The 12,679-nt window shown below is 32.6% G+C and overlaps 1 protein-coding gene across 2 annotated transcripts in view; it reads left to right on the top strand.

Moving 5' to 3' along the window:
- Positions 1-12,162, top strand: part of LOC139493924 (alpha-1,3-mannosyl-glycoprotein 2-beta-N-acetylglucosaminyltransferase-like) — a 32,192-nt gene extending 20,030 nt beyond the window's left edge. Inside the window, exons 6-12 of one of the 2 annotated variants that reach the window (XM_071282093.1) lie at positions 3,847-3,985; positions 7,418-7,552; positions 8,302-8,392; positions 8,953-9,057; positions 9,645-9,735; positions 10,514-10,684; positions 11,164-12,162. In XM_071282093.1, coding sequence (XP_071138194.1) covers positions 3,847-3,985; positions 7,418-7,552; positions 8,302-8,392; positions 8,953-9,057; positions 9,645-9,735; positions 10,514-10,684; positions 11,164-11,277 — 846 coding nt within the window. In that variant the 3' untranslated portion in view covers positions 11,278-12,162. Of the gene's footprint in view, positions 1-2,562; positions 2,702-3,846; positions 3,986-7,417; positions 7,553-8,301; positions 8,393-8,952; positions 9,058-9,644; positions 9,736-10,513; positions 10,685-11,163 lie in introns of both variants that reach the window. The other variant, XM_071282092.1, reaches the window with a different exon arrangement.
- The last annotated feature ends 517 nt before the right edge of the window (positions 12,163-12,679 follow it).

Genomic DNA, 12,679 nt, shown 5'->3' with positions numbered 1-12,679 from the left:
ACTAATGTTTGTATATTTGTGCAATGTTTTTTGCAATATTGATAAAAACAAAATAAACAAGCAGAAGTTACAGAAGATATGGGGTTTTGTATGACAAAATATATGGGTTATAGATCAATATTTTAGACAACCCAATGTTCAAGAGACTTTTATGAGGCGTTTTATAGTTTGAGTAATTTGAGTACTGTGAAAGTACTTGAATTTGTGGGTAACAATTTTTGTGGTTTGAGCAACATTTATTTGTTGGTGGAATTAAGTTTTCTAAAAAAAAAATTGAAAAATTCAAGCCATTAGAAACAAAATTTACAATTTGTGTGTATTGAAGGAAATTGCAAAGAAAACATTGACACATGTAAAACAAGATGTGATCACACCAATTAACCTGAGATAGAGTGATCAACAGATTAAAGACCATCACAGGTGTTAATATGCCATAAATATGCCACCTAAAGAAAACAGTTACAGAAACAAATGCTATAAACGTATCATGAATTGTAAAGTAATTCTTATCAAAAGCAAGCCCAGCATGAAATTATTATTTACCATAGAGTGGAGTGCTCATTTTCGCCGGGGACACAATTTCGCCGTTTAAGGATTTTGAGGTGTAAAAACTTCAAAGGATGGCTGAAATGGAAGAAATGTACCCGTAAATTATATTTTTATAACAAATATAATATTTTTATAAACTGAGACAAAATTGCGGCTCTTCCGAAAATGACCGAAAACGGACAACGATTTTCGGACAATTTCCTGAATAAAAAACACGATTTCATAGAAGTATTTCTAAATAAATATTTGACTGAATGCCCTAATTTTGAATTCTTTATACCTTTGAAATGTCTGCTATTCATCTATAATGCAATTGATTTGATAAAAATTGTTAAAAGCTGCGGTTATTTGGTTTTAAATAGATGTGTAAAAACGGCGAATATGTGTCCCCCATTGACAAAACATCCGGAAATTTCAAACACCCTTTAATCTAACTTTTCAGATGATTTTCTTAAAACAAACCGGTTTTCAAGCTAAAGTATATTTTGCATTTGAAGTTATCTTCATATAGAAATATCAGTATACTTCAAAAACATTTAGACCTGAACATAAACTGTAGAAAACATGGAAAGATGTGGCGAAAATGAGCACCCCACTCTAGTATGAATGAACACTTTATCACAGCATATCAATACTGGAAATCTGACTTTCATCGATAAAAAATATTTTTATGCCCCACCTACGATAGTAGAGGGGCATTATGTTTTCTGTCCTGTGCCTCTGTTAATTCATTCATTCATCCGTCCATTTGTTCGTCTGTCTGTTCGTTTGTCTGTGCGTCCGTTCAGGTTAAAGTTTTTGGTCAAGGTAGTTTTTGATGAAGCTGAAGTCCAATCAACTTGAAACTTAGTACACTTGTTGCTTATGATATGATCTTTCTAATTTTTAAGCCAAATTGGACTTTTGACCCCAATTTCACGGTCCACTGAACATAGAAAATGAAAGGGGGAGTTTCAGGTTAAAAGTTTTTGGTCAAGGTAGTTTTTGATGAAGCTGAAGTCCAATTAACTTGACATTTAGTACACATGTTGCTTATGATATGATCTTTCTAATTCTAAAGCCAAATTAGACTTTTGACCCCAATTTCACGGTTCACTAAACATAGAAAATGAAAATGGGAGTTTCAGGTTAAAGTTTTTGGTCAAGGTAGTTTTTGATGAAATTGAAGTGCAATCAACTTGAAACTTAGTACATATGTTCCCTATAGTATAATCTTTCTAACTTTAATGCCAAATTAGATTATTACCCAATTTTTACAGTCCATGGAACATGGAAAGGGATAGTGCATGTGGGGCATCCATGTACTTTAGACACATTCTTGTTTTATGAGGGTTAAAAGATGAAAAAATGTACAGTTTAGGTTTTTAAAGATTAAATAGTGCGTTTGTCCTGTGACTACTATTATAGTATTCTCTAATTTGGTGATATTCAATATATTCTGTAGATGATATCAGTAGTCAAACCTTCATGGGGATCTTTCCATGTTTTTATTTGAACAATGGTTGTTTATTTTGTTGGACAGTTAAATTTTTTAGATAAAATCATCCACGAAGACCACAAAAATTTGGTCCCTACGAATAAAAGTACTTTCACAGTAGTTTGTTTATCATGTTACCCAACCTCTCAACACTGAGGTTCAGAGTTCTAACGTTGCTCATGGTAGATGAGTTCCACAATATTCCTTAATGCATTATAAAAAAATTGACCTTTGAAAATTTTGTCTGTTTTCTTTACATTCTTGTCAATTATTTGCTGTAGTATTTATATAGTCTATAGTAAAAAATTCAGAAACAGGAAAAAGGATTGTGTATTTTTTAAATTAGAACATCTTAATTTTAATTGCAAATGAAGATATTGAAGAAAACCACATATACTGCAGATGTTTTTTTCTGATATATATGTGAAGAAGATATGCTTAAACATGTCACCTCTAGCCGCCAATCAAAGTCTTTGTTACATTTTTTATTTCAACCAATTAAAAGTACTGTCTCATAGAACTTTGTGTCTTTTCAGCATCCAAATCTTACTGATATTAATCTACCTTCACCAAAGAAGAAGTTCAAGGGTTACTACAAAATTGCACGTCATTACAAATGGGCACTTGACCAAATATTCCACAAATTTAATTACACAGCTGTGATCATTGTTGAAGGTAAACAGCGAAATATTGGTCTAAAGAGGTCGCCATGGTGATGGAATAAGTTATCATGTATGGGTAAAAGTAGATGCTTGTTTTCATGTTATGACCTTCCAGTTAAGGTTCATCAAACAGATTCCATTTATTCAGGGCAGTTGAAGATTGAAAAAACATTGTAAATAGATTTCATCATCAGTAACGAACTAAAAATATAAATTATTCTTTGGTTGTACTATTCAAAATAAAATGATTGAAGACTTACTCCAATATTTTATCATAAAAATTTGAAAACCTAAAATTTGATTTGAAGTGCTCTTTCAAATGACAATTTACATTATGTTAACGTTGGACCATTAATCAAGATTGTCTCCATAGATATTTACTTGTAGGGTGAAGTTTAAACTGGAAGCATGAAAATAAATAACATCTTAATTTTCCCCATACACCATAACTATGGTAACTTGTGATTTGTACCCCCATTATTCATTTATATTTTCATAGTAGCCATTCTGATTTTGCAATACATATATATGCTTTTATTTAGGACTTTTTCTTGATTACATAGAACAAAATTACTTTTTTGATTTATTCCTCAGAAGCAATTTGGATGCACACAAGATATATACTTTTACAATCAGAACAGTCTAAAACAAATATTGCTTTTTTAGCCATTTTATTTTTAGATTTTTTGCAATTTTAGATGGCTGCTATAGAAGTAGAATGTGAAATTATTTTACTGTAAATTCATGAATTAGTGGAATGTTTTTTCATCAAAGTGAAATTGTCACGTTTTGCTTTGTCACATTTCTCTAAATTTTTGCATTAAAGCATTAAACATGATTTGAGTCAGTTAAATAAAATCATTTGGTGTTATTGAGTGAATAACTATTACAGTTAAAATACTCAACTTACAAATTATGAAATACACCTACAAATTTCTTATTTCTTGCATGGAATATTCTAAAATTATCAGCTTTCATTTTAACAAATTACTGAATTGTCCTGTGTGTATTGTTACACATTGATTTGTGAGTTTACAGTATATGACATCTCTAATCGGCCCAATTTGTATGTCCATTGATTGGTGACCTGTCCATCGATTAGTGACCTGTCCATCTATTGGTGACCTCTTAATTGAGTAATTATGTATTTATTTCCAGCAACCTGACCTTAGTGATTTAAAACTTGCTTGGCCACAGAAGAAGTTCAAAGGCTACTTCAAAATTGCCCGCCATTATAAATGGGCACTCGATCAAATTTTCTTCACTTTTAATTATACAGCAGTTATAATCGTAGAAGGTAAACTAACATTGCTAGAAATTCTTATACTTTCAAACAATAATCTAGAGTTATCTTTCCTTTCACATTATCTTTCTGGCTTTTTTGGCTTGAACTTTAGATTTATTTAAGCAGTGTTAGAATATGGATTGGCAAGGGGGGGGGGGGGAGTGATCAACGCTTATACTGTAAAATTCTCCTTAAAATCATTATATTACTAAATTTTTCATGTGATTTGGTGATTTCTTTTTTTTTGTAAATTGTTCACTTATGCAATATGAATTGTATTTACCTAATTCTGCTATTTCTCACAGTTTTTATGCCCCACCTACAATAGAAAAGTGGCATTATGTTTTCTTGTCTGTGCGTCCGTTCATCCATCCATCGAAATCATGTGTCCCGCTTCAGGTTAAAGTTTTTGGTCAAGGTAGTTTTTGATGAAGTTATAGGCCAATCAACTTGAAACTGAGTACACATGTTCTCTATGATATGATCTTTCTAATTTTAATGCCAAATTAAGAGTTTTTACCACAATTTCACAGTTCCACTGAACATAGAAAATGATAGTGCCAGTGGGGCATCAGTGTACTGGGGAGACATTCTTGTTCCTTATACTTTTGTAATCCTTTATTCTCCATTCTTTATGTTTTTCTCATTTTTCTTACCATTATTCTTTATTCCTCGTGTCTGTCATGATGAATTGTAATAGGTTTTTTTCATAGTGTTATCTTTACTTTGGTTGCTTGGTTTGACACAATTTGAAAATAAGGAGACACCAACCCAACAACACAAAAAAACAGGGTCCAGGTCAAATATATTTGATGTCACATAGGATGATATGTAATTTTATTAAGAGCTTAGCAGAGTGATATAGACAGTTGGACTACCTCTAAGTTGTTGTTAATAGAACTAATTTGTAACTCAGAAACAAAATTATATCCAATATAGGGAGAAGGTTGGGTGCCTTCCATTATATTCAACACTCACATTTTGTACAATTTATATTAAGAATTGAAACAAGGAATGTGTCAAAGAGACTAACCAACTAGTAAGAAAACAAATCAGTGTTATTTTTGCTGCTGTACAATATATATCTTTTTTGTTTTCCATTTATTGTTTTGTACAAAGTCAGGCTGTTGGTTTTGTCAATGAATTTTTATTTCATTTTGTTTAATGCGACATTTTATTGCTCATATAGCTTAGCAAACATGTGTTTTGATCATTGTTAAAGGCCTATAGCGTGTTGAAGAACTATACCTTGTACATCTATGTATTTTGGTTTATGAGGATAGTTCAGTCTAACTTGCAATCAAACTGCATCTTTTTGTCAGTAAAGGAAGGAAATTCAAAATCATCATTTTATAACAATAATTTTGTACACAAATTTTGTACAAATTGTAAATTGTAATTTGTACAAGCACTTTTTGTACAAATTACAATTTGTTCAAAGTTAAAATACAAATTATAATTTGTACAAAATGACAACTTGTACACAACATATATATAACATGTCCAATGAATACACTGTTGTTATGAAACTTGAATATGTTTTTGTGTTTTAATACAATTCATGGTTTCAGAACTACATTTGTAATACTTATTTCATTATTTCTAAAATTAAAATTCTTCATGTCATGTTATTTTTCTTTAGTTTGTCCTTGACCAAATGTCTTTTTTTAGTATAAGGTTATCTAACCAAAACATAGATTTTATTCTATAATAGTTGATTTTGATATGACCACAAAATATTTTTGGGATCATATAATGGTATGATATCGTTGACGTCCGAAGACACATTGGTTTCCAGACAATAACTTTAGTTTGAGGTAATAGATCTTTATGAATTTTTTTCAGAAGGTTCAATACCACAAAAGGAAGGTTAGGATTGATTTTAGGGATGATGGTCCCAACCGTTTAGGAATAAGGGGTCCAAAAGGGGCCCAAAACAAGCATTTTTCTAGTTTCAGGATAATAACTTGTATATAAGTATTTCAATTGCTCTGAAATTGTACCACACTGTTTAAAACCACAAGTAGAAGGTTTGGATTTATTTTATTGGTTATGGGGCAGAGGTTTAGGAATTAAGGGCCAAAAACAAGCATTTTTCTAGTTTCCAGACCATAACTTGTGTGTAATTGTATGGATCTCTCTTAAATTGTACCACAATGTTCCATATAACAATGGAGAGGTTGGGATTGAGTTTTGGGTTAATTGCCCAAAATATGTAGGAATTAGGGGCCAAAAAGAAGCATGTTTTTAGTTTCCAGAATAACTTACAATAACTTGTGTTTGATTGTATGGATCTGAAATTGTACTTCAAGGTTCCATACTATAAAGGAAATGATGGGATTGAGTTTTCAGAGGCGGATTTATGGGGGGGGGGGGCAGGGGCCCCGGGCCCCCCCTTTTTGGGAAAAAATTTGGTTGCTTATATAGGGAATCACTGAAGCGTGACTGGAGCGGGCCCCCTCTTAGATCAGTCAGTGGGCCCCCACTTATGAAAATTTCTGGATCCGCCACTGGTTTTAGGGTTATTGCTCCAAGGGGGGTTTCAATAAGTTGGGGGGATTTTTTGTTTACAATTTATTTAAGGGATTCCTTTTTTTGAAAATTTTGATTTTTGGAAAGTTTCAAGAAGAAATCTTCAATTGCACAGTATAGTGCAATCCAATTGTTAGATCTTTGACCACATTTATTTGGTGACAAAAGCCTATATTATGTCAAAAATTTGATCACAATCCAAATTCAGACAGTATCAAGCTTGAATATTGTGACCAAATTTGCCCCAACTGTTCAGGGTTAAACCACTGTGGTCGTATCAGGCTGCGCTCAGCAAAGTATTTTATTAGCAAATATTTCTGTAATCCACACCTACTAGTTTCCAGACAATAACTTTTGTTCAAGTGAATGGATCTCTCTAAAATTGTACTACAAGATTCCATACCTGAAAGGAAAGGCTTGGATTTAGTTTGGGGGTATTTACTCTATTAAAGGGGGGGGGGGGAGTGATTTTTCTTATTTTAATGCCAAATAAGAGATTTTATTCCTTTTCCACCGTCAACTGAACATAGAAAATGATAGTGCGGATGGGGCACTCATGTACTTAGGACACATTCTTGTTTGAAAAGTTTCAAGAAGAAATCTTCAATGGCACAGTAATTTGCAATCAATTTTTAATTTAAAGGTCTTTGACCACAATCAAAATACAGACATTATCAAGCTTGAACATTGTGTCCAAACTTCCCCCAACTGTTAAACCTCTGCAGTCTTATCAGGCTGTGCTCTGCAAAACAGTTTATTTTGGTCCCTTATGATGTCAATTATTTCAATCTAAATTTATACAATTTTGCACTGAAGTGCAATATGAAAGAATATTACACATTCTCATTAATTTTTCATTGCATTCTGATAGAAATGTTATGTTGCTATATATCACTATGGTTTATTTTTCAGATGATCTGGAATATTCACCTGATTTCTTCGACTACTTTTCTGCCACCTACCCAATACTAAAGGCAGATCCTACTCTATGGTGTGTGTCAGCCTGGAATGATAATGGTAAAATTGGCATGGTATCTGATGATCCAGGTAAATATACTAAAGTGGCATGGTATTGTCTGCTCTTTGAACAGATTGCCGTCTCTTTGACACATTCCCCATTTTCATTGTCACTTTTATCTGATGATCTAGGTAAATATACTTAAGTGCCATTGTATCTGATGATCCAGGTAAATAAACTTTATTATACATAATACATGATTATGACCATATCAATGATATTTCAAGTCAATACAGAAGTGCTGACTGCTGGGCTCATGATTTTCCTCATGGCAGAAACTTTCACCTGCAATTTAATGAGCATTAAGGACAGAAAAATACTGTAAGGTTTTGCTGAGTAGCAAATTCTTTGTATACAGAAAAAGTTCTGTTAACAATTTATAAAAAGATTAAATTTTATACGCCTGAAAGACTAACGTTTCTTTTACAAAAGACTCATCAGTGATGCTCCAATCAAAGAAAAATAGACCAAATAAGTTATGGATGTTTTGTGTAACTCAACATAATATATACCTTGGGAACAAGATCCTTTGCATTACAAAGAAGTCAAAATTTTGTTGACAGTTGATTTATAATGATGACCATATCAATGATAGTTCATGTGAACACAGAATTGCTGGGCTGGTGATACCCTGATGGAGAAAATCTCCACCAACATAGTGATTGTATTTAAACTGCTCAAGATTATTTATGGATATTGAATTGGAACAAACTATGTATAGCCTGCATTATTAGTACAAACAAAGGGACATTATCTCAAGGCTGAATTTTTATTTCAGAATTACTATACAGATCAGACTTTTTTCCTGGATTGGGATGGATGTTAGAAAAACATGTCTGGCTTGAACTTAGTCCAAAATGGCCAGATTCGTAAGTATATGTGTATTATAGAGTTTTGGTATCATTGAATGGAATAATATATTGATTATTGATATTCAATTTGATGAAATCCTTAAAAGCACTTAAAAAAGCCTTTCTCATAAACAAACAATAAACCTACATATGTTTTGTTATTTTACCCCTAACTTGTAAGTTTAACAAAAGGAGATTTGGTATGATTGTCAAAGAGTTAAGCATACCATCCTCAAAAGCCTGGGCAAGGCTAAATATGAAACATTATTTATGAGAAAACCAATAATCCTAATTTATACTATAACTGTAATAAAACCCTTAACACTGCTGAGCCTGGGGCACTGGGCTAACATAAAAGCAGAGTTTACAGATTAAAAGCAATATTGATGATCTTTAAGCAGTTTGTTCCTATTGAGGTTACCTTTCCAATTTATTCATGGCATTTCTTATGCAAACAAATGGGTTACCTATATAAGTTTTTATCTATGAATTATGATAGAAAAGTATCTTTCTTTTTAAACATAAAGAATTTGCTGACATTACAATTGATTCCTAGTAAAGATTTGTTTTGATTTCAGATTTTGGGATGACTGGATGAGACATCCAGACCAAAGAAAAAAGAGAGTTTGTATACGACCAGAGATTTGTAGGACAAGCACCTTTGGTAAAAAGGGGGTTAGCAAGTAGGTATTATAAAGGACATGATTCAATTCTGGTCAAATATTGCCATGAAATTCAAATTGATTGTTAAACATTAAAAAAGGTTATAATTTTTTACTTAAATTTATCTCTTTCGAAAGCATAAAAGGCTGCAACAACGATAAAAAATTGTCCTTAAACAGGAATATTTTCTGGTTCAAGAGTTGTGACCAAATAAACAATTCTAAGATTTTTTAAGATTTTGGTGAAATCAAGACCAAAACTGTGTTCCAATACAAATTATACCTAATTGAATGGTCATTAAAATTGAGAAAGGAAACAAACAACCCGACCATACGGCAGAAAACAGCTGTAGGGCCACCAATTGTCTTCAACACTTCATTTGATCATTTATATGCCAAAAACTAGTTGTATTTTTTTTTACTTCACTTATTGTAAATGGTTGTCAGTAACATTCCAGTGGTTTGTGGGAGTTGTGTACTTTACCCTAGGTATATCTAACTTGTAAGGGGAGATAATTTGTTGTTTGTAATAATTATGTCCCTTTATCTACCTCCTCAGTATTTTAATCCTTATATGTTATAACTTTTTGTTTATTATTTGCTTTCAGGGGATTATTTTTTGACAAGCATTTAAAATTTATAAAGCTTAATGAGAAGCCAATAGACTTTACCAAAAAAGATTTAACCTATTTAATACAAGTAAGTATATAAACTATAGGATGTATAACGTGTTACTGACTGATATATCTTACATATAATGAATTATAAATTATTATCAGATAGAAAAGAGAATGAAAACAGACAACAACTTGACCAAAGAGCATAAGACCAGCGAGAAAATCCCCAACACAGTGGCAACTTCAGCTGCTCTCTAAACAGTAATGGATACTATTTCAGTGAAATGGACACCCACACTAAATCAGCACTAAACATATGAATGACCAAAATTATAAAACTAACAATTCTAACAAAGTAAAGAGGATATTGCTGACGTTGGTTTTGTTGTAAACTCTGGGGTATGGAAATGCTATGCCCAACTCTTCTGACTGAACACATATATCTATCCCTTCCTCTCACCCTTGTACGTATGTTAGAGGGGTAAAGATTTCTCGCACATTAAGCAAGTGGCAATTGTTTACTTACATTTTCTACATTTACATGTGATTATGTTATAGGCGCTTGGAATCAGCCAGTTACAACTGCACCCAATTAAAATCATTACCTTGTGTCTCCTAAATTCTTTCTCAATCCGCCAAGGGTTGAGTGAAGGGTTGCGGATTGTAACCCTTGGCTAGCGAAGATGTTAAGATCCCAGTTTCATGGACAATAACTGAAATACATGGTCTAATAACCTGTTGTGCATGAGATTTGGTGTTACTAGAAATTTGTTTTGATTTTCAGTACTGTGCCAAGAATCCTGTCCTTGATGTCAGATTTCAAACTTTTAAATGGAATAACAATATTAATATTTTTACAGGAAAATTATGATCCAACATTCCACAAAACAGTTTACGGAACACCGTTAGCTTCTGTGACAGATGTGGTAGCATTGAGGAAGAAGACACTTCCTGCTTTACGAGTTCAGTATTCAACAAAAGAAGAATTTAAATCGGCAGCTAAAACATTAAAAATAATGGAAGATTTTAAGGTATGTAATGCAGATATTACAACAGTTCTGAATGTGTATATTTGTTTACAAATTGAAACTTTTATGTTGTTAAATGGTTTTCTGGCTTTACCTTCAATAGGAACACTCAGACTCAAACTTAAACGTTTGATGTGTAAATACCTACAAATTTCAAAAAGCATTACATGACAAAAAAGACCTATATACAATAATCAAATTCATAATAGACAAGGAACAACTTTGTTTTAGGGAATTAATACATTTTTTTTGGATACATTTTGTAGTACAAGAAGATTTTGGTTATAGTCTAGATATGAATAAGCTGTTCATATAATATGGTATGAGAGGTTCATATTCAAATATTTATGACAAGATAAAGACATCAAGAGTATCATATCTTCTTTTGGAAAGAATTCAGGAGTGTTGCTATTATTAAAATATAAATAAGTTCTTTGAACAAAGTATTGAAAGGGATGATAATTTTATTTTCTTTATTTCAGGCTGGCGTACCTAGAGTTGCGTACCATGGTGTTGTTAGCTTTATGCGTTCAGGTCAAAGAATTTATTTAGCCCCTCCGGAAGGGTGGAAAGGTTATGATACATCATGGACGTGACAACTGCTGAAATTAGTCATTTATGTACAATTGTGTGCGTCTACCATAAACAGTGATTGAAAGAATTATTTTAGTTGCATACACATAGTTTCGTTTTTGAGCCTGATGCAATTGGTGAACCTACCTATTTTTAGTGGTTAGGAGAACCACCATTTACAGGACACAGCTGCCATGTCTATTACATGAAGTTCTGTACTCCGTGTGCAGTATCTATTTAATTGGCTGATATGTATAATGAACATGGAATCCATGATTTGAAATAAAGTTATGGTAAAATTTAGGCAATAAGTGTTACCGTGTTGGGTAGTTGGAAATGACAAAGTTTGCATAGGGTTAAATGTTCTCTGGATTTATTTATTTTATCAGGTACCAATTTTTATTTCTAATGATATCTGATTACTATCTATACATATATATGCAGCTCACTAGTAAATATATATTTGTCTTATTCACCCATTTTACTTTTATATTCAAGTACCATTAAGATATGAATTCATTTATATTCTTGGATGCCAATTATTGTTGATTGAGTCAATGCAGTGTTGGTTAAGTAGCTCTACAGACTAGTTAGTAGCTCTACAGACTAGTTAGTAGCTCTACAGACTAGTTAGTAGCTCTACAGACTAGTTAGTAGCTCTACAGACTAGTTAGAAGCTCTACAGACTAGTTAGTAGCTCTACAGACTAGTTAGTAGCTCTACAGACTAGTTAGTAGCTCTACAGACTAGTTAGTAGCTCTACAGACTAGTTAGAAGCTCTACAGACTAGTAAGTAGCTCTACAGACTAGTTAGTAGCTCTACAGACTAGTTGTTAGTATGCTGTTGTTTTGTACCGGTAAGGCCACACCAATTTGATTCCTTGTTCGACGGACCCGCCCGCACCTATTTTTTTATTTTTTTTATATTCCCGCTTCCCGCATCCGGAAATGTAAACATGTCTATTTCCCGCACCGTTTTTTTGAAAATATTATAAAAAGATATCAACATTGGTTTCTTTCCCCCTTACTTATATTCCCTATCCAAAATGTTCCGTTGTTAGAATAAAGTACAAAGAACTTCTGAAGGATTTGCCTTCAACTGCAATTATATTGTATGCTGGCAAAACAAAACTATATATAGCCGCTGCATGTTTATGCACCTGTCCTGATTGATTCAGAGGCCTGTCGTTCAGCAGTTATAGTTTGTTGATGTTGTTCATTGGTATTTTCCCGTTTGAATATATAAATTAGATCGTTGGTTTTCCTGTTCGAATTGTGTACGCTAATAATTTTGGGATCCTTTATAGCTTGCTGTTTGGTCTGTATCAAAGCCCTGTGTAAAAGGCCGTACTTTGACCTGTGTTTGTTATTGTCAGGTTGAGAACAACCCTCCCTCAGACAAGGGGTCATTTTACTGATGTAGAA

The sequence above is a fragment of the Mytilus edulis genome, chromosome 11 (assembly GCF_963676685.1).
Source record: "Mytilus edulis chromosome 11, xbMytEdul2.2, whole genome shotgun sequence".
NCBI classification, from domain to species: Eukaryota; Metazoa; Mollusca; class Bivalvia; order Mytilida; family Mytilidae; genus Mytilus; species Mytilus edulis.
Note: the sequence above shows the minus strand (reverse complement) of the source record. Positions and strands in the feature narration are given on the sequence as shown.